General features: G+C 39.0%; 1 protein-coding gene and 1 long non-coding RNA gene across 3 annotated transcripts; both read right to left on the reverse strand.

The window, feature by feature from the left end:
* Positions 1–10,632: 10,632 nt before the first annotated feature.
* LOC147846546 (uncharacterized) lies at positions 10,633–17,194 on the reverse strand. Its single transcript, XR_015479090.1, has 2 exons — positions 14,351–17,194; positions 10,633–14,293 (listed from the first exon to the last, which is right to left on the reverse strand). It is a non-coding gene; the product is annotated as an uncharacterized LOC147846546 (long non-coding RNA).
* Positions 17,195–19,801: 2,607 nt separating this feature from the next.
* LOC568754 (C2 calcium-dependent domain-containing protein 4C) lies at positions 19,802–25,667 on the reverse strand. 2 transcript variants are annotated; one of them, XR_015478997.1, is made up of 3 exons: positions 25,571–25,667; positions 21,971–23,422; positions 19,802–21,917 (listed from the first exon to the last, which is right to left on the reverse strand). XR_015478997.1 is itself a non-coding variant. In XM_087241495.1 (2 exons), exon 2 carries the CDS (start codon positions 23,383–23,385, stop codon positions 22,120–22,122), a length of 1,266 nt encoding a protein of 421 aa, XP_087097621.1. In that variant the 5' UTR covers positions 23,386–23,422; positions 25,571–25,667; the 3' UTR covers positions 20,246–22,119. The 2 variants fall into 2 exon arrangements, 1 of the variants encoding a protein (XP_087097621.1); XM_087241495.1 differs by having other exon boundaries at positions 20,246–23,422.
* Between the last annotated feature and the right edge of the window lie 289 nt (positions 25,668–25,956).

Below are 25,956 nucleotides of genomic sequence, written 5' to 3' on the forward strand. Positions count from 1 at the left end.
GAATTCGTATGAATTAGCCACTAAACTGCCAAAATGTAAAATACTTACGTTTTCTCGTGAGATGAGGCTGAAAAATACCACACAGTAACTTGATGGTTGTTACGATCACCAGCGATCTTACCACCAGAGATTGCTGGAAAACATTCACACTCACATGAACTACAATTCTGCCTCATAATGGACTACAAAACCCAGTCATGCACCACCCACACACAACCGGTTCCAGATCCTGACTGATTACACTCTCACAGCTGATGCTGCTCAATGACTGATTACACACACACATGTATATTCGGCTCACTTTGAGACACTCATTGCTGACTCTTGTTATCTGTATAGTGACATTACAATGCGTTTTCCTTTGTCGTGTTTTGACCCCCGCCTTGTTTTCTCATTTTATTCCTGTCTGCTGCCTGCCTTGTGACCATCTGCCTGCTATTTTGACTATGACTCTGGATTGCCCTTATACATCTGTTTGCGCCTGTGTTGATCATTGCTTGCCTGACCATCCTGTTTAACAAAACCCTGCATTTGGATCCGCACCTCTGTTGTCAGCGTCACATTCCTGCTTCCATGGTGTCAGTGAATGGTATTTATTTTCTCTTCAACTTAGTGTCTTTATTAATCAGGGATCTACAGCGGACTGAATCACCAACCTATCCAGCATATGTTTTACGCAGCGTATGCCCTGCCAGCTGCAACCCATCACCTGGGAATTAATTGGTATTGAAAGAAATGTAATTAAATAATTAACAAACAGGGAACAAATTGGAGGTGCTCCTATTGGAGATAGACCGGAGAGAAACTGTTATTTGCAAGTTTGTCCTCCGTAATTAATAACAAAAGAAAAAAAATAAAGTGGGAGAGTTTAGCTGACGCGGTTAACGCAGCGAGGTCTGAACATCGCACTGTTACTAAAGGTGCTGAGTAGGAGGAGAACAGCGGCACACTGTCAAAGTGTGGACCGAAGAAGCGGGGGAACAGGGGATGCTGAACTAACACCCTTTGAGGAGAGAGTTGCCTCAAGGGACGACACACAATTTTAGAGTTGATTCGATTTTTTTTATCTCAAATGGTGTCAGAGATTAATTGACTTTTACAGTTTTTCATTAAAAGATATTTTTTAAATATTATAAAGTATATAAAGTGCTAATTCCAAAAACAGAGTCTTGTGCAATAAGCAGGATGTTTTTCTGAACATTTGGTACTGGTTTTATTGTATAACTTCATATGGTGGAGTTGTTTAATTTATTCGAATGGTTAATTTTTTTATCAAGAAATTAAGCCTTGTGCAACATATAGGGGACATGTTTATGCCTATCTGACCTATTTTTGGCTCAAACTATAACAGGAGCAAAGAATTTAATTGGTTTGAAATCGAATCTACTGAATGTCAAACGTCAAACTAACTTTACCACGGTTCAACAGCATGGTATGGAAACCTTATATAATTGCTAGACATGCGGATGATCCCGTCCTATACAGCTGCCATTGCAAAGCTCAAAGATACTTTGTAGTGTGCAATTTAACACAATTGCCTCGAGGAGTCGCCTATGGAAATAAAACAAACACACAAAAGAAATGCACGTACGCCAGACATGAAGTTGGCGCGGAACAACGCACTTTCTCACGTTCAAGTCATCGTTAGTAAATCAAAACGAAATGAGCGTGAAATCTGGCGTGCGCAAAGTTTTTGTGCGTACACAATGTTGATACATGAGGCCCTAGATGCGGATGAAACGTTAAGTGTGAGTGGTTTACATGTTAAGTCTATGCAAAGACTCGGTTAGACATCCTGCGGTGATATTCGTGTAAATGACGCAATTTGAGGGAATGACATGTCGCAAATTGAGTGTTTCGGCTGTTTGACGTGTGTGAATCTCACTAATTTTTTAAATTGAATAATCAGAATTTTGGTGGACATTCGTGACACATTAATCAATCAGAAGCTTGCTCTAGTAGGGGCATGATTATGATGTAGTGCCTGTAGTTGGTTTTGAGAAGGGGAAATCCTCCTGTCAACACAGGACAACAGTTCATCAAACTGTGACCAGCTAAGTCGGAAGTGCCACTGAAAGTAGGGATCATACCTGTCCTACCCTCCCAGTTTTCCCAGAATTCTCCCGTATTTTACAGTTCTATCCCACTATCATCTTGTAAAAGTATTTTCTCGTATCTCTCCCGTATTTTGAGTCTTTCTCTGATGGGTGACAATAAACATTAAAGAGCCAATCCTTCCTATACCCAACCCATACCGCCGAACAACCAGGGGCCGCCCCTTGCTCTTTAATATGAGTCTGTTCTGTGCTTTGGTTTTATTTAAGCATGAAACACTTTGAAATAAATATAAAAACAGCAAAGTTCACTTTCCTTTTCATTACACGTGCTGTCACCCCTCCTATGCAATCCTCAAAACTTCCTCAAGCACGATTGCTTCACACAAGGAAACAGAAGCGCGCACGCATTTTAAACAGTCACGTACATCACATCAGCTGTTAGTGCAAGTGATCGTTCTCTCATTCCGTATTCAAGCTGCTTCTCGATTCTAAGATAGCATTAGCACGAATATTGGGCCATTCTTTTAAGAGCCGGAGACTGTTGAGATGCATGACACTTATGAGAAGATGATGGATGCTTACTGTATGATGACTGAAATGACCTTAAACACCCAGCAGTCCCAAGACGTCAACATGACGTCAGATTGACATAGTACCCTAACGTCATGGCTACGCTGCATTTTGTTTGGAAATGAAAATTGAGTTGACGTCAGAACTCAACGTCAGAGGTGATGTCAATGACCAGCGTCCAACCTTAAACCAACCAAATATCAACGATTAATGATGTTACAGCTTACGTTGTGTGGATGTTACCACTATGAAGTCTATCAGATGTTGGATTTTGATTGCCATTACTTAATTAATTAATTTAATGCCATTGCGATTGAATTAATGTCAGTATTTGATGTCAACATGACGTTAGTTTAAGATGTTGGCTTGACGTTGGATTTTGGTCACTTTCTAACACAACCTAAAACCAACATCATTTGACGTCATTATTGGACATCAAAATAATGTTGTATTTAGATGCTGGCTATCCGCTTGTTAAGTGTCCAAGCACTCTATTCAACTGAATGGGGCGACTCATGAAATGGTAATAATAAACGTTTACAAATCGATTTAAGGCTTTCGACAATCACGATCGCAATATATATGTCGTTGCCTAATATCAGATGGCCAGAAAGTAATAATTATTTTTATAAATTGCTAAAATGTTGGTATTTGTTATGCAGCAAGCCCAGAGATTGTTGTGTACACTATGACTTTATATAAATTACCTTTAATGTGTGATAGGAATAAAACGTGATCATAAATGAATGATTTCTCCACTCAAATTAATGGCGGCTTGGACCCGGAAACAGTATTACATACGTCACAAACACGTCACCACTTAACAAGCGGATACTTGAATTTGATCACCTGACATTACAACCCAAATCTAACCTAATATTAACGTCTTATGATGTTGTGTGGCTGCTGGACAATAACTAAATGCACTACAGAATGTTACGTTTACACACAAACACAAATAACATGTAAACGTATCAGCTTTATACAGCGTAATACTCACTATACTCACTACTCCTGAGTACTTTAGAAAGGGTTACTTTTTACTTATACTTTGAGTAATATTTACAACAGATCCTTTTACTCTACTTGCACTACATTTTTTAGCAAGTAATGCTACTCTTACTTGAGTATGATTTTTTAGTACTCTTTCCGCCAGTAGTCTAGTGTATGCTGCTGTCTTACCTCCTACAGCTGAAATCTTCCCGCATTTGGCAGGTGTTAATTTCATGCCCTGCTTAATGCCTGGTTTATAATTCTGCGTCAATGATCGGCGTAACCAACAGCGCAAGTCTTGCACGTAGCAGCAAATTTATACTTCTATGCGCTGTTTCTGTTGCTCTGCAACACACTTCCAAAATGCTAGTTGGCAGTGAGGTGTTTATGTTTCTCTGTGTCAAGTTCCTTCGTTGGTGTTTTGTTTTTTTATGAATGCTTCCTTAAGGTAAAAGTGGCTCAGATTCGCTCATTTTGAGGCAGGAAACGGCAGACGTGCAACAACTTTAGTCTCCATCCGGAACTCCTTCATGGGACTCGTAAACACCCGCTGCTTTATGATCAAGCGGCACTCGTCAGCACTACCAAGCTGACCAATCACAGAGCTTGACCTACGCACCGTAGTGATGTCAGGTGACCAAAATTCAATGTCTAGCCAGTGTCTAAGGAGAACGTTATTTAGATGTCTAATAACCATGTGAAATGACATTGATAATTGGTTGATTTTAGGTTGTTTTAAAAGTGACCAAAATCCAACGTCTAGCCAACATGTTAAACCAGGGGTCACCAATCTCTGCAGGGTTTAGCTCCAACTTGCCTCAACACACCTGCCTGGGTGTTTCAAGTATACCTAGTAAGAGCTTGATTAGCTTGTTCAGGTGTGTTTGATTAGGGGTGGAGCGAAAATCTGCAGGACACCTGCCCTCCAGGAACAAGTTTGGTGACCCCTGTGTTAAACCAACATCATACAGACATCAAATATTGACATTTATTCATCAAGTATGGCAACCAAAATCCAACATCTGATAGACGTCATAGTGGTAACATCCACACAATGCTGTAACATCATTAGATGTTGATATTTGGTTGATTTTAAGTATGATGTTGGACATTGACTGCATCTGAAGTTAATCCAATTTTCATCTCCAAACAAAAATGCAATGTCCACATGACGTTGGGGTACAACGTCAATCTGACGTTCGGTGTGCCTGCTGCATGAGTTTGTACCATGCTGTTTATTGTGAAACAAAAAACTTAAAGGGCACATAGGTTACCCCTTTTTTCATATTTATAATAAGTCTTTTGTGTCCCCAGAATGTGTCTGTAAAGTTTCAGCTCAAAACACACATCAGAGTATTTATTATAGCTGTTTGAAGTGTCTGTATTATAGCTGGGAAAAGGTTGTTGCTGTTTTTCTTGCACTGGGCCTTTAAGGCGAGTCATCCCCGCCCACCGTTCCCACGTGCCTGTCAGCAACATGCCTCAATCGCCACCATCGGCTGCCTGAGGAAGCAGATCTCACATAACATTTACTTAGTACTACTATACTAGTAAGAACTTTACCAATCAGTATTTGATGCATTTTTTTGTGGAGTTGCAACAACGAGTTAACACACACACAGCGCAGGCAGACACACACACACACACACACACACGTAGCACAGACATACTCACACACACATACATAGCGTAGACACGCAGACACACACACACACACACACATAGCACAGACATGTAGCGCAGACACACACACACACATACAAAGCGTAGACACGCAGACACACACACACACACACACCCACACATATACATACACACACACACACACACACACACACACACACACACACACACACACACATAGCACAAACACGTAGCACAGACACACACACACACACACACACACATAGCGCAGACACGCAGACACACACACACTCATACATAGCGCAGACACACACACACACACACACACACACACACACACACACACACACACACACACACAGAGACCGTGAGAGAGACACGCGGCTGTGCTGATGAAGTGAATCTAAAGTAAATAGCTGTACTTCATTACACACATGCACTTTTAAAACACGTTTAAATTGTAAAACTCGCTCTTGATCCCGTCTGATCATGATTGATGATCCTAGCAAACTGAACAGACCTTTTATTCCCAGTTGCTTTGCGCTCATCCTGTCTTGTCGATATGATTTTATGCATTACTATGGAGACATGTTAACAGCGCGCAGCTGTCAATCAATATTAGTGGGCGGGGGGGATCGCACTCCTACGTCAAGCTGCGATCGATCTGAAAACCGATCCAATTGTTTCACCATTTTTATGTTGTTAAATTTGAAAAAAAAAAAGGACAGGGTGTGTTTATATCACCCCAATATGACAGTATATACACCATACTTACACACATGTATGTCCAAACAGCTTTAAAAGTAGATTTTTCACCATAGGTGCCCTTTAGATTTTTTCTCACATGTCAGATAAACCTGTTCATGGACATGGGGACCATGCTTTTTTTTTCATCTTTATTTTTTGTTTCACAATAAACCGCATCTTCATTCATTTAAGCTGCACACCTGGAGAAATACAAACAAAGAAATCTGCCATTTTGGACAAAAGCCCAGGACACATAATGTGCCTCCAATTATCATTTCAGAGGCTCAGACAGTACGTACTGATGTTCTAAAGAAACCATTTCTTGTTTTATTACACTAGATTAGTAATCATGTATGCCACCGATGAAAGTGACAATGTTTCCTGGAGATCAGTTTTTCTCCACACACTGCACACCATACGCAGAATCTAAATTATAACATGTTTTTGTGTGACACAAAATGCACAGAAATAAGCAAAATGTTCTAGCAGGAAATCTCCAATACCTTTTTCTATTAAAGGGGTGGTCCAGAATGTAATTTTAAGGCTTGGTTGTGTTTATAAGATGCAAAGCAATGTGTGCGTATGTTTCACTTGAAGGAAATCACGTAATTTTTTTATATATCTCACTTTGATTATACACAGCTACTCAGCTAACATGAAAACGACTGTCATATTTCCTAGTTCCTCTAAAAGGCTCTAAGTGACTCTGATTAGTCATCGTCATAATGTGCTGCTATTGGCGGATCGGCTCCACGTCACGCCCGTAAAAGTGACTGTAAAATCTGCTGTGGCTGATTTATACTTCTGCATCAAACGCCGGCGTATGCTACGGCGCTGACGCATAGCCCTTCACCGTGGCCATCGCCGTCGCTGACGTGCACCTCTCAAAAAATGTAACTACACGTCGCAACGACGCGTAGCGTAAGCTCTGTGATTGGTCGGCTTGGTAGCGCTGACGAGTCTGTGCGGGACCGAGAGCCGCGCGAATGGCACGAGCGATTGTTTACAAGTGTGGAGTCCCGTGAAGGAGCTCCGGATGTAAAAGTTTTGTTTTGTGTTTACCTCATAGTTAAAGTTGTTGCACGTCCGCCGGTTCCTGCCTTAAAATGAGCGAGTTTGAGCCACTTGTACATCCCGGAAGTGTTTAGGAAAAGCAAAAAAGCAGAGAAGAAACTCAACACAAAGGAACATTTACACCTCACTGCCAACTAGCGTTTCGGAAGTGTTAATGCAGACCGACAGAGACAGCGCGCAGAAGTATAAATGCACAGCCACGCGCGTTGCATGCGCCGTGGGTTATGCCGGTCACCTGACGCAGAAGTATAAATCAGGCTTAAGCCTGGTTTATACTTCTGCGTCAAGTGACCGGCGCAACTCACGGCGCAGGCAACGCGTGCAGCTGTGCATTTATACTTCTGCGCGCTGTCTCTGTTGGTCTGCATGTGACAGCTGCTGTGTGAACTGAAGGCACTTCTGTCTTTGTGTTGTGTCCTTTGATGCCCAAATACAGAAACAGACGAAGCTCTGTGGAAACAGCCGTGTTTAGAATCATTTTTAGCTTCATCTCTGATATAACCTTACAGCACCTCTGGCCACGGCCCTTACCTGCATGCGCAGTGTGAGATGCGCAGTAAACAAACTTGTGATGTCACAGGGGGCGGAAGTATTTTTTTGTAGTCCCCAAAATTTGTTCATTGTAGGCTTTGCTAAGCTAACTCTGTAAAAACCAAGGTCTCCCTTTGCATTGAACTTAGAACTTTTTACATTCAGAGATGTTGTTTATGTTCACACAGCTACATTACACATCAACTAAAGTTTAAAATATGAGATCGTAGTGGACAACCCCTTTAAAGTTTACAGACATTTCATTCAACCCTATAGAACAGGACACAATAGAATGCTTAATTCCAAATATACTTGTGGAAAATGAATGCAGAAAATTCCTTCATTTTAACACATCTATTAGGTCATACGTACGTTTCTTAAAGAGTGTGGAATGATTACAAACCCATTGTGGGTTATTGACTTTAAAACAAAATGTCACAGGGCTCAAGTTTATCAGAAGAAGATGAGTTGCTTTATTTATTTCTCACTTGTAATCTCTTTAGATAAAAGCATCTGCTAAATTAATGAATGCAAATATAAATGATGGAGAAACTATGTGAAAAGAGCTTTTTTTTTTTAAACTGTGTAAGCTGGGCTAATTAAATGTCATCTTCACTCTTTACGTTGAGCTTTCAAGACAATTAAAATGAGCCACAAGTGTAAAATGCAACAGAAGTGCCCTATAATAAAAGGCAAAGCTCGTACAAAAATGAAAATCTACTCACCATTCATTCGCTATTCGAGTGGTTCCATACATGCTTGAGTTTCTGTCTTCAGTTGAACACAAAAGAAGATACTTTGAAGAATGTTGGAAACCCTTGACTTGCACAGTAGAAATAAGAAAATTACTATGGGAGTTTGAAAAATAAAATAAATAAATCTAAAGATTTTTTCAAACAAAGAAGAAACTCAAAAAACGAGGTAAATAAATTACGACAGAATTTGCATTTTAAGGAGTTTTAATTTTTTTTTATTCAAAATATTATGAAGCTCAAAGCATTTGTACCTCGCTAATTATTTTTTGCTTCCTATTTGCACATGGGCATACTCATCCCATATTCATCAAGAGGTGATGCCAACCATAGAGGACTTCTAAATGTATCCATAATCCTTGGCCAGGCTGTATCTTGAGCAGATGCTGTGGCAGTCATGGAGAGCATGAGACTGACTCCTGAAAGAGTGTCCAGAGACTGACGAGTCTCCGTATTGATCCTGTGGGCCAGCCTGTACACCTGCCGGTGACCTACTTGCACCTGCAGCTTCTCCACAATGGACGTCCAGCGTTCTCCAGTCTAGACTAGACTGCAGCTCTGCACAAAAAGTTTGGCCAGAGGAGAAATAGTCGTGTCGTGGTTTCTCTTGAGGTTTTCATCCCTTCACTTTCATCAATTGGTGAAGTTTGCTCCTCGCCACTGACGCCACTGGCTTGCATGGTCCGGGACTTGCGGAGCTGCTCACCGATGGATTTGCTCTTCAATGTTTGGACTCTCAGCAGTGAAAATTAAACCACACTAAACTGAACTAAACCAAACTTAAACACTGAAAACTGGACTGACAGTTTCAATTTACTAGAACTTCTGCGTTAAGCTGCTTTTGACACAATCAATTGTAGAAGAGCTATAGAAATAAAGATTTTATATGACATTTATTGAAAGCAGCAGCAGACCTTGAAAATAAAATAAACCATTTGACACATACCAGCCAGCACTCCCGATTTTCCAGCCTGATCTCACGAGAAAACGTAAGTATTTTACGTTTTGCCAGTTTAGTGGCTAATTCGTACGAATTCGTACGAGTTCAGTCGTACGAAATGGTACGATTTTAAAAAGGAGGCGTGGCACCTGACCCCACCCCTAACCCCAACCGTCATTGGGGGATAAGCAAATCGTACTAAATTGTACGAATTAGATCGTACGAATTCATACAAATTAGCCACTAAATGAAAAAGTTACGAATTGCCGTGAGATTGTGTTGGATTTTCCCAGGAGTCTCCCGTATATCAGACCCATATTCCAGCCAACTCCCGTATTGTTCTGTCTCCCGGAAACCCCTGCCCCCTCTCCCTCAGCTTTTTGGTACAGTCCGGTCCCTATGCGCACTGAGCCCAACATGCAACCATCTTCATACCCGCTCCCCGCTCTTCATTTCATGCGCACTTTCCCCCTGCTCTTCACTTTGCGCGCACTTTCCCCCACGCTTTTCACTTCGCGTGCAGCCCCAGATAAAGTCTCCCAGATTTTATGATCCAAATGTTGGCAGGTATGGTTTGAAATTGAACTTTATAACTGTCACCAAACACATAACAGAGAGTCTACATTTAATAATGTTTGAGGTTTAATATGTATTAATTAGATTATAAACCTTACCATTTCGTTGGAGTGCAGTGTGTGCACTATTCTGCACTTTTGAATGGCTGTATTTACATTTCTGTCGTGTTTCGTCTGATGCAAACAGCCAAATTGCTTATCATTGCAAAAATTTCGTTACAAAGCGTGTTGTTAAGACACGGGGTTAGAATGTAATGTTTACATTTGTGATATATATATTATTTGCGTATTAATCACCTCATGTGCAGACTCTTATTTCAGAGTCTGCTACTGTCCACTGGTCACATTCGGTCACAGTTGCATGCTTTGAGAGCCTTCCTGACTGAATGAATGAAATAAGCTGTTTTCCAACAAGACAACTTGGGGTGCTGGAATATAATTGGCTGTGCTGGCATTAGGCGGGTTAAAGGAACCAAAACAAAGAGCCGTTCTGGCACGTAACACACATTTTCAAAGTAGGACATCTGACAGCATTGTTTTTAAGATAAACAACAATGTTCACTTAGCATGTTTCTTAAATATCTGCAAGCATATTATGGTATTTTTATGCTCTGGAAGAGTAAAAAAAAAAATGACTTGAAATCATGGGCATGCATCAGATATCCAGAAAAACTCCCTAAAAACTGGCAGTTTTGTGAAAATTTTGACGTTTTTGAGAGAGAGAGAAAAAAAAAAGAGCAATCATTGCACACGATCTACATAACTTTTATTGAGCAAGGTAAGAAAACAGACAAAGCACTAGCGAGATCCAGAGAAGACATGTCTAGAAAAACAGGAAGAGTTACAAAGAGGGAATAAACCACTAGAAAGGAGATGCAAACAGCCAACAAACTAAAACAAACAGCATGGTGATCTAATCAAACCCAACGAACGTCTTCAGAATAACAGCAAACCAAAACACCACACTATACTTTATATAGGAAAGTCACAAATGAAAAGACACATCATCATCATCATCATCTTCATCACAGGAGAGGTGTGTTTATATACACATGCATAGGAACAGAGGCTGGTGACGGGCAGAGGGAAGGAAAGGGAATCAAGTACAGTGGATAGGCACTTCATTTTTCAGGACTTATCCGAACAAAAGCGCGAGACACTTTTAATCTCGCGTATACAGGAAGATGGATATGGAAATGAATGTGATGTAACACCCCCATATTGAATCCCTCCTGGAATCTGTTTCTCCGGGTCTAATTTGAAACCTCTGCCAATCAAAGGAACTCGACAGGAATAAGACTTTCAGTTTCTGACATAGCTCAGTCTGGAAATCTAATATATCATACGGGCCATTTTGAACGATCGTTGAAAATAGAAATGGAAATAGTTTAATGAATGGATCACTGTACTTTGGAAGTGTATACAGTCCACATTATAAGCACATTTGAAGTGATACATATCCGGAGTGTAATTATACACTCAAGGTGTTCTTGTCTGTTTTTTTCTTCTTAAATATGTAATGACTGTTTTCAACTTGGCGAAAGTGACATGGCATATGCTTTCAGTGACGGGTGAAACATAACTCAACAGAGCAGCAGAATGAAAGCAGTTGTGAAGGTAAGAGTGGAAATCGTGACACTAAAATAGATATGCGATTTAGAGGATGACCAATTTGTCAGATGATTGAATTTAAAGGGTCACGAAACACCAAAACACATTTTTTGAGCTGTTGACAGTCGTATATGTGTCCCACACTGCTAAAAACACTATTAGGACACCTATATTTCACTAAAAAGTGTAAATTGGTTGTTTTTGCGTTAATTCAAGCAAATTCGTACTTCCGGTTTGAAACGAATTTTTGAAGCTGCGTCACGGCCATGACATAATAGCGTGTATTCCAGCGTGCAGACTGGACGTCTGTGCCAGAGTGTGTCTTATTACGTCTTACAGTGTGATGCATTAATGCATGAGTAAGGCTTGGTTCAAACCAATCAGCGCGCTCTATTGTGCAACTTCATTAACATTCATTACTATCACCGTGTTTACACCACAGAGACGCCACGTTGTGTTGGCAAAACAAGCGTAAAGTGTTGCTTTTATAGTTTGCTGCAGTTAAGTTTCGTTATCATTTTCTCTCTGTCTCAGAGTCACGTGTGGATTAACAGTGTATGCGACGCTCAACAACAATAACTTACGTGTCTAAGGAGGATTATTGTTTACCTGAGAGCTGTTCTCATCTGCAAACGCTGAGATCCGGATTCGCTTGTAGTCTTCTCTTAATAAAGACGCGGCTCTAGTTGCTGGTGATTGTCCTGTCTCTACAGATTTGGTAAGTGAGCGACCATCGCTCTTTGTTTATTCAGTTTGTTCGTATCTAACAAACTATTGAAACAAACTATGGAAATGCTGAGGTTTTTTTTTTCTCTCATTCGCCGTGCGGTATCAAACATTGCATGAAAAATACACGCTTAGAGCAGATCCTCGAATCAAATATCTCGTTTGTCGCGAGGGGCATGAATTAATTTCATGAATGAAAGAGACAAACTGCAGTTAAAGTCCACCATTTAATAATTTGGCAAATAATTCGACTACAGATGTCCATGTAGGTTAAACACCATCACTTTCTACTGTGTGTGTGAATTTTGACTCTGAAACTCGCGCGTGCTCAAATAGACACTCCCACACCCTCCCACTTTTCTTCCTCCGACACTCCCCCCTAAACAGAGCTGGACACGCCCACTTTTCTGACTTTTTCCAAACTAGAGGTGTGAAAACACCCTGCTGAAACGAGGGGGTTTCATGGCCCTTTAAAGGGAAAGACTGCTTTAAATGCGGCATGCTATATCAAGAAATGTAAAGGGAATTTACTAAAAATTATTAGGATGAAAATATGTTTAAAATGTCAACAGAGTGGAGATGAAGCCATTTGTAAAGTTTTAACAAAAAAAAAAAAAAAAATTGACCTTTATAATGAAATATGGGAAAGCATAACTATTTAAGGGCAGCACGATGGCGCAGTGGCACAATTGCCTCACAGCAAAAATGACCGGCTCGCTCAGTTGGCATTTCTTTTTTTTATTTTTTAGAATTTTTATTTTTTTGGGCTTTTTGCCTTTATTAGATAGGAAACAGGAAGCGAAGTGGGAGAGAGAGAGAGGGGGGTAGGGAAATGTTGTCGAGCCGGGATTCAACCTCGCGACGCCCTGACGTGCTATTGCACCATATGTTGGCACGCTAAACACTAGGCTATTGCGCCGACTCAGTTGGCATTTCTGTGTGGAGTCCACATGTTTGTGTGTGTTTCCTCCGGGTGCTCCGGTTTCCCCAAGTTCAAAAATATGCGGTACAGGTGAACTGGGTAAACTAAATTGTCCGTAGTGTATGTGTGTGAATGAGTGTGTATGGATGTTTCCTAGTGATGGGTTGTAGCTGAATGGGCATCCACTGTGTAAAACATATGCTGGATAAGTTGGCGGTTCATTCCGCTGTGGCGATCCCAGATTAATAAAGGGACTAAAACAAAAAGCAAATAAATAAATGAATAAGTATTTTAAGTCGTGGACTAATTGAAGGTCATTCTTTTAAATCTGTACATTAAAGAAATAGGTCAAATATGGACAAACAATGCTGAGTACATTTTTTTGAATTAAAGGTGATCTATTATGCATCTTTTTAAAAAGTGTAAAATAAATCTCTGATGTCCCTAGACTGTGTATGAAGTTTCAGCTCAAAACACCAAACAAATAATGTTTACAACTCTTTGAAACTGACACTTTTAGGCTTTGATGCTAATTTGGTGACTGTCTCTTTAAATTCAAATGAGATTGTGCTCTTTTCAAAAGAGGGCGGAGCTATAAATGCCTGTGTGTCAGCATAGTGGCAGATTCAAATACAAGATTAACATCCTATGCTAATGAGGGAGAGATCATCACTAATGGGCGGGGCTTTTCCCCTCTCTGATGACACGTACAAAGGGAGAATGTCAATCGGAGTGTTTCTGCAGACTTTTTATTAGGTGTGATTATAAAAAAAAATTAATTAATACATTTTTATCATTAGATGCTGGTTATATTCACTGACTGTTGCCACACAACTGTGTTAACACCCCTTATAAAAGTGATTTTTGCATAATAGGTCCCCTTTAAATTTAAATGAATCCTTTTTTAACCCAACCTAGTTTGGTTTGTCCATATTTGATCCAACGTTTGGTTAAAATGTGGATGACCAGAAATATTTTTAAAAGTAAATGCCATTAAAGTTAGTAACTGATTCCAATACAGCGGTAGGACAGCCTGATATCACGAGGAAATGTAAGTATTTTACGTTTTGTGAGTTTAGTGGCTAATTAGTACAATTTTGTACAAGTTCAGTCGTACGAAAATGTACGATTTTAAAAAGGAGGCGTGGCCCCTAACCCCAACCCTAACCCCAACCTTCATAAATAAATTAGATTGTATGAATTCATACGAATTAGCGACTTTGAAAAAAGTTATGAATTGCCATGAGATTGCGTTGGGTAGGAAGGACATTCGCTATGTAAAACGCTGGAATAGTTGGCGGTTCATTCCTCTGTGGTGTGTGGTTTGAAAGAGACTAAGCAGAAGGAGAATGAATAAATTAACTAATTGCTTCTGCCTGTAAACCAGTGTATGATTTTAGAAACAACTTGAAGCTTCAAATCTAAACATAATCCTCAATGGTGCATGAGCAGCAGATCGTAGAAATACATACAAATGAGATGGACTAATACAGCAAAACTAAAAGGAAATAAAATGTCATGAGTTTGTCTTGATGAAATGCACGTGACTGGGAATCTTGCATGAGAATTGTCTCCATGCAGATTTTGGGATCATGTTGGCCATGAGATTTTAATGCATTGCACTGTTCCTAATGTGCTTTTATCTGTGTGAGATTCAGAAGAAAAGAATCTGTCTTATAAACTGGAGTTGTTGTTTATATTTTGGCTGAAATCACACCAAGCTTTTTTTTTTTTCCCACCCAAGACATTTTCCACCATCCAAATAAACTCTACCAGTTAAAATCAAGTCCAACCTGACACTTTCTCACTGCAATCCTGTTTGGCACGTTAGAAATGGCCTAGCAGCCACAGTAATAGTCCTTACCGAATTTCCCCACTGGTAAACACAACTAGCATTTCAATGGGAAAATCTAAAAACTCTGGTTGCATTTTGGTTCACTCTTCACTCCTGAGGATATGCAAATGATTCATCAAAAAACACACAGATGCGTTTCCTTGAACTCAAGCCAGAACTCAGACAATCTGTTTCACTTCTAACAGCGGTGCAATCCACTTAAGCACTGAAGAGAGCAGTAACCTGATTGAAGAGCTCTCAGGAATATTACCGGACACTCTTCAGGTCATACAGAGAGCTTTCCGTGTATGACGCACTACAGTGTCTTACACAAGCATCATTTTCAAGTCCAATTTGATCAGATTCACCTTTAATCAACAGCATTTATGTGTTCTGGAGGTGATAACTCCTCTCATTTTTACCAGATTTTTCACTGTAAGCTTTTCGTTTCAACACTAATGGAAAATTCCCAATGGTGAAAATGCAGTAGAAATGTAGCTGCACTTCTGAGATTGCAAAACAAGGTAATCAATGGCATACTCTGTCATTAAAATAAACACAAATAGTGCAATAGTGTGGATCCAATACAGGGGATGATCGTGAGGAAAAGATGCGATCGTGAATCTTCTATGTTCAATACCACTATATACAAAAACACTTTGCCATGCAACTGCCCCCATTGGTTAACGTCTACACACACACATCTACCATAAACATGCCAAAACTCTGTGCACACATATTTAGTAGAAGAATAATCACCTGAACAGTTGGCTATATGGGGAAAAAAAAACATATTTCCTGTTTCCTTTTTTCTACTTTACTAAACGTTACCCACAATGCACCATAAACTGTTGCAAACCAACGATATACTATATTAAAGTGCACACATATGAAAAATACAATGTTCCCTAACCTGAGATTGAAGCTAAAACGGCACTAGCAGGCACCATTAATGTCCTTTAGATACGTAAACACACGGACTGCAGCTCTGGTCAAACTTCTTTGCAAGCATTGTGTTTGTTAGCATAGTTTTTTGTGTTACACTATCTGGATTTTGGTTACTATCTCTTATAAAAAGAGTACTGTGGTGGTACCATGGTAAAGCTTTGATTACAAAGTAATTGCACTGAATGAATGCATTTTGTATTTCCATGGCACAAAGAATAACATCCCAGCAGGCACAGGACGCCAACTTGACATCAGATTGACGTTTTACCCCAACGTCATGGGACGTTGTATTTTGTTAAGGAATGAAAATTGGGTTGAAGTCAGAACCCAACGTCAGAGCTGACGTCAACGTCCAACGTCCAACCTAAATCCAACCAAATATCAACGTCTAATGATGTTACAGCTTACGTTGTGTGGATGTTACCACTATGACGTCTATCAGATGTTGGATTTTGGTTGCCATACGTGATGAATAAATGTATTTGACGTCAATATGATGTTAGTTAAAGATGTTGGCTTGACGTTGGATTTTGGTCACTATCTAACAACCTAAAATCAACGTCATTTGACGGCATTATTGGACATCAAAATAATGTTGTATTTAGACGCTGGCATTTATAACCCAGCGTCAGGCTGACGTCAATGTCTAATGTCCAACAACTAAATATCAATGACTAACGATGTTACAGCTTGATGTTGTGTGGATGTTACCACTATCCATACCTGTCAACCCTCATGTTTTTCCCGGGATTCTCCCATATTTTACAGTTCTATCCCGCTATCAATCCATAAAGATTTTTTCCTATTTTTTCTCCCATATTTTTAATCTTTCTATGAAGGGTGGCAATAGTATGCAATCCATATCGCCTAACCACCCGGGGCCGCCCGTCGATTTTGTGCTTTCGTTTTATTTAGGCATGAAAACACCCCGAAATAAATATAAAAATGGAGGGATTCCCTTCCTTTCAATTACAGGCGCCAATGCCCCTCCTATGAAATCCTAAAAACAGTCATGTATCGGTGCATGTCTGTCAGACGCGCTCCATAGTGATGAATAGACACTGATTGCACACGCGATTTGAAGCGGAGCAAACGTCTGGGGTTTGGGTGTGTGTTTGAACAGACATATACACATAATTAATAATAATAATAATAATAATAATAATAATAATAATATCTAAAGATGTCGATTTTGGTTAAAACTGTTTAATAATTTGCTAATTTATTTGCGGCTTTCTCTAATGTGTACTATTTATTCTATCCTGTAAATAATAATAACAATAATAATATAAATAAAACATTACTGAAAGTTTAACTGATATTTTACAATGAAACAGCTCCGGATGAACGTATTTAGTTATTTTAATATAATATTTAACAAAGTATATATATATATATATATATATATATATATATATATATATATATATATATATATATATATATATATATAATTTTTTTTTTTTTGCAGGGGGGGCGTATCCTTTTTTCCCACATACCAATGTTGACAGGTATGCCATGATTTTAGGTGCCATACCTGACTTATAATTGTCAGGAATATTTAATGTCAACACGACGTTGGATTTTGTTTACTTTCCAACACAACCTAAAAATCAGCCAAATATCAATGACATTTGATGTTGTTATTGGACGTCAAAATAACATTATCCCTAGATGCTGGTGACTTAAATCTAACCTAATATTAAGGCCTTATGACGTTGTGTGTCTGCAGGGATACAATATACGGATTGAAGTTTGAAAACTTTGACTATGTGATGAAAAATGGCATGACACAGCTTCAAAGAATATTATGGTTTTGACATAATACTTCTTAAAAAGCATGGTATTGCCACAGTACCTGGTATTATAATGATACATCACCCGAATATGTTTAACCCTCATGTGTTGTCCTATCAAAACAATTTATGCATCTTTACATAAAAAATACATGAATGTATATTGGAAATCTTATTTATTCAGCTTTCAGGTGATGTATAAATCGAAATAAATAACATGTTTGTGGTCCTGCGTCTAGGTCCATGTCTATATATACAGTTGAAGTCAGAATTATTAGCCCCCTTTTGATTTTTTTTATCTTTTGTTAATATTTCCCAAATGATGCTTAACAGAGCAAGGAAATTTTCACAGTATGTCTGATAATATTTTTTCTTCTTGAGAAAGTCTTATTTGTTTTATTTCGGCTAGAATAAAAGCAGTTTTGAATTTTTTAAAAATTAATTTTGGGACAAAATTATTAGCCCCTTTAAGCCATTTTTTCGATATTCTACAGAACAAACCATCATTATACAATAACTTGCCTAATTACCCTAACCTAACTAGATCACCTTATTAACCTAGTTAAGTCTTTAAATGTCTCTTTAAGCTGTTTAGAAGTGTCTTGAAAAATATCAAGTAAAATATTATTTACTGTCATCATGACAAAGATGAAATAAATCAGTTATTAGAAATAGGTTTCTAAAACTATTATGCTTAGAAAAAAAATGCTTATGAAAAAAAATATACAGGGGCGCTAATAGGTCAAGGGGGCTAATAATTCTGACTTCAACTGTATATATATATATATATATATATATATATATATATATATATATATATATATATATATATATATATATATATATATATATATATATATAGTTTATTTTTTGGCACGGTTATGTTTAAACTATTTCTTTCCAACTTTTTCCTCCAGAGTTTTATCAAATGCATAATGAGTAATTTCAGATGCTGCTACAAAGAAGCAGATTTAGGACAGCGTTCTATTTACAGAAATCACAATGCCATGACATTCATCATGATGATGTCATATGTTCTGCCCAATCACAAGTCATGCCCCTTTCTAAAGTTCTGTGTCACTCAAAGTGAGCAGCTTGTCACTCAGTAAGGCTGAAGGGTGTTTTCTACGGCACATATTCAGAAAGAAACACAGCAGAAGTCCATAAGTTTTACAGTGAGATCTAGAGAAAAAATGTCACAGTCTTGAACTCTAGAGAGTGGAATTAAAGAGGCATTAGGTGAAACACTGGTATCGTATCAAAGCAAGGGGGGGGCGTGTATATATATATATATATATATATATATATATATGTGTCACATTTAAGGCTTAAACAGCTTCATGCATTTGCGTCTAGCCTAAAGTGACTTCAAAGCATCAGTCTACGAGAATGCGCTGTTGCAATCGAGATACAACATGTTTTTTTATCTATTGATGTCTCCAACAGTGAGACCCAGCAGGGTCTGGAATCAAGAAGACGTTGCATCTCAACACAAACACAAATCCTGGAGCATGCACAAAGCATGTCTGTACACTTGTGAGCTTTAAAAACAGAAGATCTGACACACACAACACTCTCACTGCTGGTAAACAAACAAGGAAGGTGCACACAGTTAGCGAAGAGTCCTGCAACTAAGTGGGACCCAATTTTTTTGGGCCCGTTTCCACTGAGTGGTACAATACAGTACGGTACAGTATGGTTCAGTGCGCTTTATGGCCGTTTCCACTGTCAATAGGTCCTCAGGAATCGTATCGTACCACTTTTTGGGTACCCTTATGTCACTAGCTTGTACACAAGCCAGGAGAATGAAAACAAAGGAACTGCCATTTTTAAATACACAGCCGAGACATTACACCGTAATAATATATACATATAATAACGAGCCATGGTTGACCCAAGCTCAAACAAGCCTTGTCGTCATCTTGACGAACAGCCACAAAGCCAAGAAGAAGAGCAGAATCTACCAGGCCCGGATTGGCTAATTGGGAGAATTCCCGGTGGGCCGGTCCATTTTTTGGCCACGAGGGCCGGTGTCCCTAGCTGCTTGCACTCTCAGCAGTTGCACTTTTTTTTATTTATTTGATCATAGCCTCAGTCTTTTTATTCATTATTTGCCGCAGCTCTGCTCTTTTTATGTTTTTTTCTCGCAGCCCCGTAAACAAAAAGCAGCCTGCAAATTATTACTGATGTAACTATCATCATTCGACTCTAAACAGCAGCACCTTAGTGAATGTAAGAATTCGAATAATTAATATTGATTAATAATACACCTGCTCAATGAAAATCAGATGATTCACTACATTAATAAATCTGACATACCTTGATCAGAAATCTAAAAAGGAGAAAAAAAGATTAAGCCATCAATAAAAGTCTTGCAGGTCATAGTGCCACATTTGTTTTTCATTCCAGCCACATAAGATTAACAGTGCCACTGTTGTCCAGTGGTCAGCACGTTAAATTATGGCACGGCCGATCCGTGTTCGAACCTCATCTGAAAAACTTTTTTTTTTTTTTCATTTTTTATTAAGACATATAATACTGTTAGGGTTGTTGGAAATTTGAAGTTCTAAAGCAGCTGTTTTCTTGAAAAATAATGTGACTGTCCTTAGAAACTGAATTGGAAATTACCTTATTTTAATAGTCAGTCGTGAACTGAGATGGGCCGGTCCAAGGCTTGAAACTCCAGGGCTGGAAAGGAGTCCCACTCCGGCCCTGGAATCTACCCTGTGCCCTGCAGTTGTTTACAAGGCCGTCTTAAGTGCAAACGGTTTCATTTTTGCTTTGTCTATAGTCGAAATAACGAACTTCATTAATCTGATGATAATAACGTGCGCATGATTATTAAAATGCTTCTGAGACCCAATCTTTTTAGAAATGTAGAAATGAAGGAGAATCTGGAAAAAAAACAAAGGAGTAAATGATTCCTTCAGCAACCTAAACATGAACAAACTGCCATGTTTATCTATTATCATCGCCTTTTAGACAATTATGAACTCGAAATGATGGAATGACTCTCTAACAGAGGTTACATGTGCTGCTGAAAATTAAAGATAAAGATGAGAGGTTTGCACTGACTGTGAGCTACATGTTGTGTGTTGTTTTTTTTAACCCAAATAAGCACTGAGCCTATGCTGTGTGCAGTTTTTCTGAAATTAGTAACATATCGGTGACTGTAAGGGCTTGCACGTGTTCACATATAATAATTTATTTATATATTTTATATAATTGCAGACGTTACAGTAGGCTACTTCCCACTATCATTGATCTGCAGTTAGAATCAAATCCTGTTTATTGACCTTATTCTAAAATGCGGAAGTGCGCCTGTTTTCGCGATTGTTTTAGAACTTCCGTTTCAGTCGCCTATGGGAGAAATGACAAGGAATAATAAACGGCAAAAAACGGTCAAACTACTTGCTCTACAAACAAATGTTTGCATGACTATAAAGACCAAGTAAGATAATATAACAAGGAAATATCAGTTTGCAACATCAGACAGCGAAACGAGCAGTTTTTAATGTCTAAAAATTAATGGAAGTGAATGAGACCGGAAGTCTCGTGCCAAAAAGATTCAAATGGCAGCGCCCGCTCGTCTGCAGAGAATAAGGTCAATATAAATGTTGGTAATGAACCTTTATACTCAAGTGTTTACATGTATAAAGCATCTGTTTTGTGACAAGTGCTTCTTATATGATATGTGAACGACCCGTACAGCTTTACTGTAGACATTTCCCCAGGAGAGAATGACGTCGACTGAAAGTTTCTGTCGTAAACCACGCTCACCAAGAGTACCCTTTTGGCAGTGAAAATGCAAGCCTGATAAAAGTGACCTGTACCGACCCGTACCGTATCGTACCACTCAGTAGAAATAAGCCATTTGAGCATCCAAGTTAAGGCCTTGCCTGTTAAGGCCAGTTCACACTGCAAAGATAAAGGCCAACAAACACCAACAAACAAGTTTGCAATTCAATTTAGAATGATGTGATAAAATTACTTTCATGTTTACAATGCCACAACAAGTGCTACGCACAAAAATTGAACACTTAATTAAGTGATCCTTCTCAGGACTAAAAGACTGCAAAATGCTTTTCCTACTTTTGATATTCAGACTAGAAACAAGAATAAGAAGAAAGAAATCTATCTGGTCCCTGGTCAAATTAAGTCCCAATTTTTTGCCATTTGTTGGAAAATAATATTACACTGATGTTCCCCCGAGCCATCAAACGGCAATTAAAAATCTTCAGTCAGGTGACAACAGATTCTGAAGAATGCCAACAGGGGTAACACAGATCCAACAAACTCCAACAGACTTGGTTGGCGATCATCTGTGTGGTGTGAATTGGCATCCAGTTGAAGACTGCATTGATTTATTTGTGGCCACGTGGTTTAAAAAAGCGGACTTCTAGATCCCAGAAAGAAGCTCTTTCAGGGGTACCTCCCTCTCCCCCAAAAGGTTGTCTCTCTTCAAGCTGGTGCCCTTGTTGACAACCTTCATCTTGATGGCAAGGTTTTTCACCTGTGCAACAGGCAGGGAGTCAAAGTAGAAGTCCTCATTGAAAACCGGATTGCGGCTGTTCTTGATAATGGTGCTTCTCTGTTTCTGGAGCTTTCCCGGGTTCAGGTACAGAGACACGCAACAATTTATGCTCTTAGCATCACACTGCTTGTCATAGAGATCCTCGGCCGCCAAAACACGAATGTGAAGCCTCGCGGCGTCAATATCGTAGTCCGTGCAGATGCGTAGAGTTCCTCCCTTGTGGAGGTTGACGGTGTGTTGTGTGAATCTGTCCATGTTGCCTCCATATTTCCGTCCTCTGAAAGCAGGAGATGGAGGGCAACGGAAGCGCCTCTGAATATTGGGACTGGTCTCCACAGAGCTACACTCATCCGTGGAGAGCGAACTGTGGCGTGCAAAGCAGCGCTTGGCGCGGGACACTTTGGCTTGGGTTTCGTGGGTGAACATCTTGAGGAGGGATGCAGAACGGGATAGCAAAGGGGAGTTGAACGGGGAGGATTCGGCCGAGGAGCAAGTGTCGCTTTCTCCGCCGCTGAAGTAGCGGTAGGGATTGGAGTGGGAAGTGTTACAGTCACTGGGGTTTAAGTGGTTTCCTTGTGACTTGCGTTGGGTGTTGGGCGAGGTGAGCGGACTTGTTGGGTCACTGTGAAAGAGGGACTCTTTACGCCTCGTGTGAGGACTTTCCATCAGCGTGGCGAAACCGTAGGAGGTTTGCGCTTTGGGGACATAAGGAAGAGACATGGCTGTTTGAGACTGCGGGTCTGCATTTGTGGTGAGGTTGCCTGCATCCCCAACAACCAAGTCATCTGCGCTCTCAATCTGGATGATGTGGCGGTTTGCAGCTTTGAGCAAGTTTTTGGTGTCTCCAGCCAGCTTGTTAATGAGGCGTGGGCTGCGCGGACTGCCTTGCGGCGTTTTGCAGCATATGGTCTGCTCAGAAGTCGAGGAGTGAAGCCCATTTTTTGGCTTCATCTCCGGTGTTTCCTCCTCTGGAGGACAGCACACCAACTTGGGTGGAATAAAGAAGTCGGGAATCTTATCAGGGGTGAGGACGTTGCTGTAGGTGGGGGCTTTGCTCTGTTTGTCTGCAGAGTCTCCCTGCCGGAGAACGTTTCCCTCCACTGAACCGCGGATCTTTTCCAGCAGCCACATCTCTCAGAGAGGTCTGGGAGAGACGTGCAATCGCACCCTGTGTACACAGAGAGTAAGAGACGGAGAATCATCAACCCACACTGACACCTGCGATTCAACAATGCAAACGCAAACTGAAATGAGTCCACCTCCTCACTGCTTTGGGTACACTGTCACCCAGTGGATCCTTCAGAGATTCTGACACTATGTTAACACATTGCTTAGAGTAGAAAACGATTGTTAAAGCTGACACCTGCCTCCTTTCACATTATCAACTTGTGGAGATGCCGCTCAACCCACTAGACTTATTTACATAATACATGCAATGTATACATATGGCTTCAAAAAGCCAGCCAGCACAATGTGCGCATATATTAAACAATTACAGGTACACTATAACTAAAAATGAAGCTTTTTTCCCTGTACTAATTAGTGATGTTATGTAAATCAAGTTGATTTATACACATTAAACATATTTCTGAGTTAGTTAGTAGTTGATTAGATGTTACAGTAGATGAAATATATTTGCCTTACCTTAATATTTATACTATTAAAGTGTAGCTATAAAGATGACGTTTGCATTTGGTCATTTAGCAGACGCTTTCAACCAAAGCGACTAACAATCGAGAAGAAACACACAACATGAGAAATAAATGAGCTGATGGAATCTTTATTTTTATAATAAAGCTGAGGGAGACGCAGAAATCGACCTGGATACAGTGCTCAGCATATATAAGTACACTCCTCACTGTCTTTTAAATTCATATTTTTAATAGGAAGCTATGCAATATTATATTTGTGCATATGCATTAGATTATTCAGTACTGAAGCTAAATCTGGAGCTCATCTAACAAAATAAATTCGATAATGGTCCAAAAACTATAGCACACCCAAATTTATGTTAAAGAAAAATATTAAATACAATTTTAAAAAAGGGAAAAATCAAAAGAAGCAAAAATGTAAAAACATTTGTTGAATTTTTTTGATTGTAATTTATATTTGCTTGAATTTAATTGTATTATCTTTCAATTTCTATATATGTCTGATGACTTAAATATTATTGTAATAAATATATCTGTTTAATGAATCTGTTTTGTTTAAATGCACCAAATTACATTGCCTATATTCATTGAGAAATGATAAAAATATTCATTTTAAATAGGGTGTTCTCAGTTATGCTGGGCACTGTATATCTGATTTGTATACTTCAAGTATTTGATTTTCAACATATTAAATATTTTATATTGTCTCTATACTTATTAATACTCCACAATAATAAACACTTGTTAGTCTCTAAATGTAAAAAAAAAAAATATCTAAATCTTAAAATATTAACTGGTATATGTAATGAAGTCCGCTAATGTAGTCCTATAAAACATTCAATATAAAATCATCAAAAAGATTATTTATTACTTTATTTTTCTCTTTTAAAAGTTAAAAACTGATAAAAACTTATTTGCTAGGCAAATAAAAACATGTTATATGTTGTTATTTCTCCATATATTTGATGCACAGTGCTTCCCCCACTAAAGGAGTCCTCCGCTCAGCAGCTGCAGGTCAGTGTTTAGAGACCGCAGCACACTGTGATATGAAATATATACTGCGCAGCAAAAGCACAACAGTGAGATGAAGCTGCAAAAGGGGGAACTTTATGATCATAACTAAATCATATTGATTACATACATCAGTCCCTGTCGTCTTTTTACAGACATCTGCATTGTCTGATATACTAAAGACTTTTACGCGTGATTGTGGTGATTGACTGCTCAAAAATATAGCCTACCATGGCAACAAGTGTCTCTAAAAATACTTACAAAATCAATAATAACAATTAAATATTGGATAGAGCAAGTTAAAAAACCTTTAATAGCACCAAACACTTTATAAATAATTAATAATAATAATTACTTTTTTTAAATTAGAGGACATTTTAAAATAAAATGCTAATTACTTGTTTAATCAGAGTAGCTCCGTTGTGCCTTAAATAAGCGCTTAATGAGCGTATTTACTGTATTATTTAAAGAACAGATCCTGTCAACACCTGTTACAGTAAAACTACCGCGCGTCATCTCCACATTCCGCAACACATTTCTGTCTGCGCGCCTCCGTTTTGAGAAACATAACTTGTACTGATATACAATGCGTATTTCAACTTTCCCAAAGCTGCGCCTGTATTAAAAACCTGTTGAATATCAGTTGAACTTACGTGGTTTGCGGTCCTGATGATACAGTAGTAAACGTCTTTCTTTCAGTCCATATGTTCTCTTTCGGGTTTCCAGTACTCCAGGACAGAACTGTCTGATAGCACCGCGCGTCTACTCGCGGCTTTAATAGCGCACCGACCCCCGTGCGCGCGCATATCAGACAATGTGTGTGCGCGCAAGGTAACGCGCACCACTTCGTTTGCGGTGCAATACTAGAGTGCTACCATGAACAAATGAGCTGTTAAAAAAAAAAATAATAAAAAATAAAAAAAATTAAATAAAACTATATTGTTTTCTGTCAGAAACTACATGTAGAGTTCACAAACAATGAAAAGGAATGCAACTAAGCAAAATAATAAAAAACAGATTTTTTGATAAATTAAATTGT

Source organism: Danio rerio, chromosome 2, assembly GCF_052040795.2.
Source record: "Danio rerio strain M-AB ecotype USA chromosome 2, GRCz13ab, whole genome shotgun sequence".
In the NCBI taxonomy this organism is placed as follows: Eukaryota; Metazoa; Chordata; class Actinopteri; order Cypriniformes; family Danionidae; genus Danio; species Danio rerio.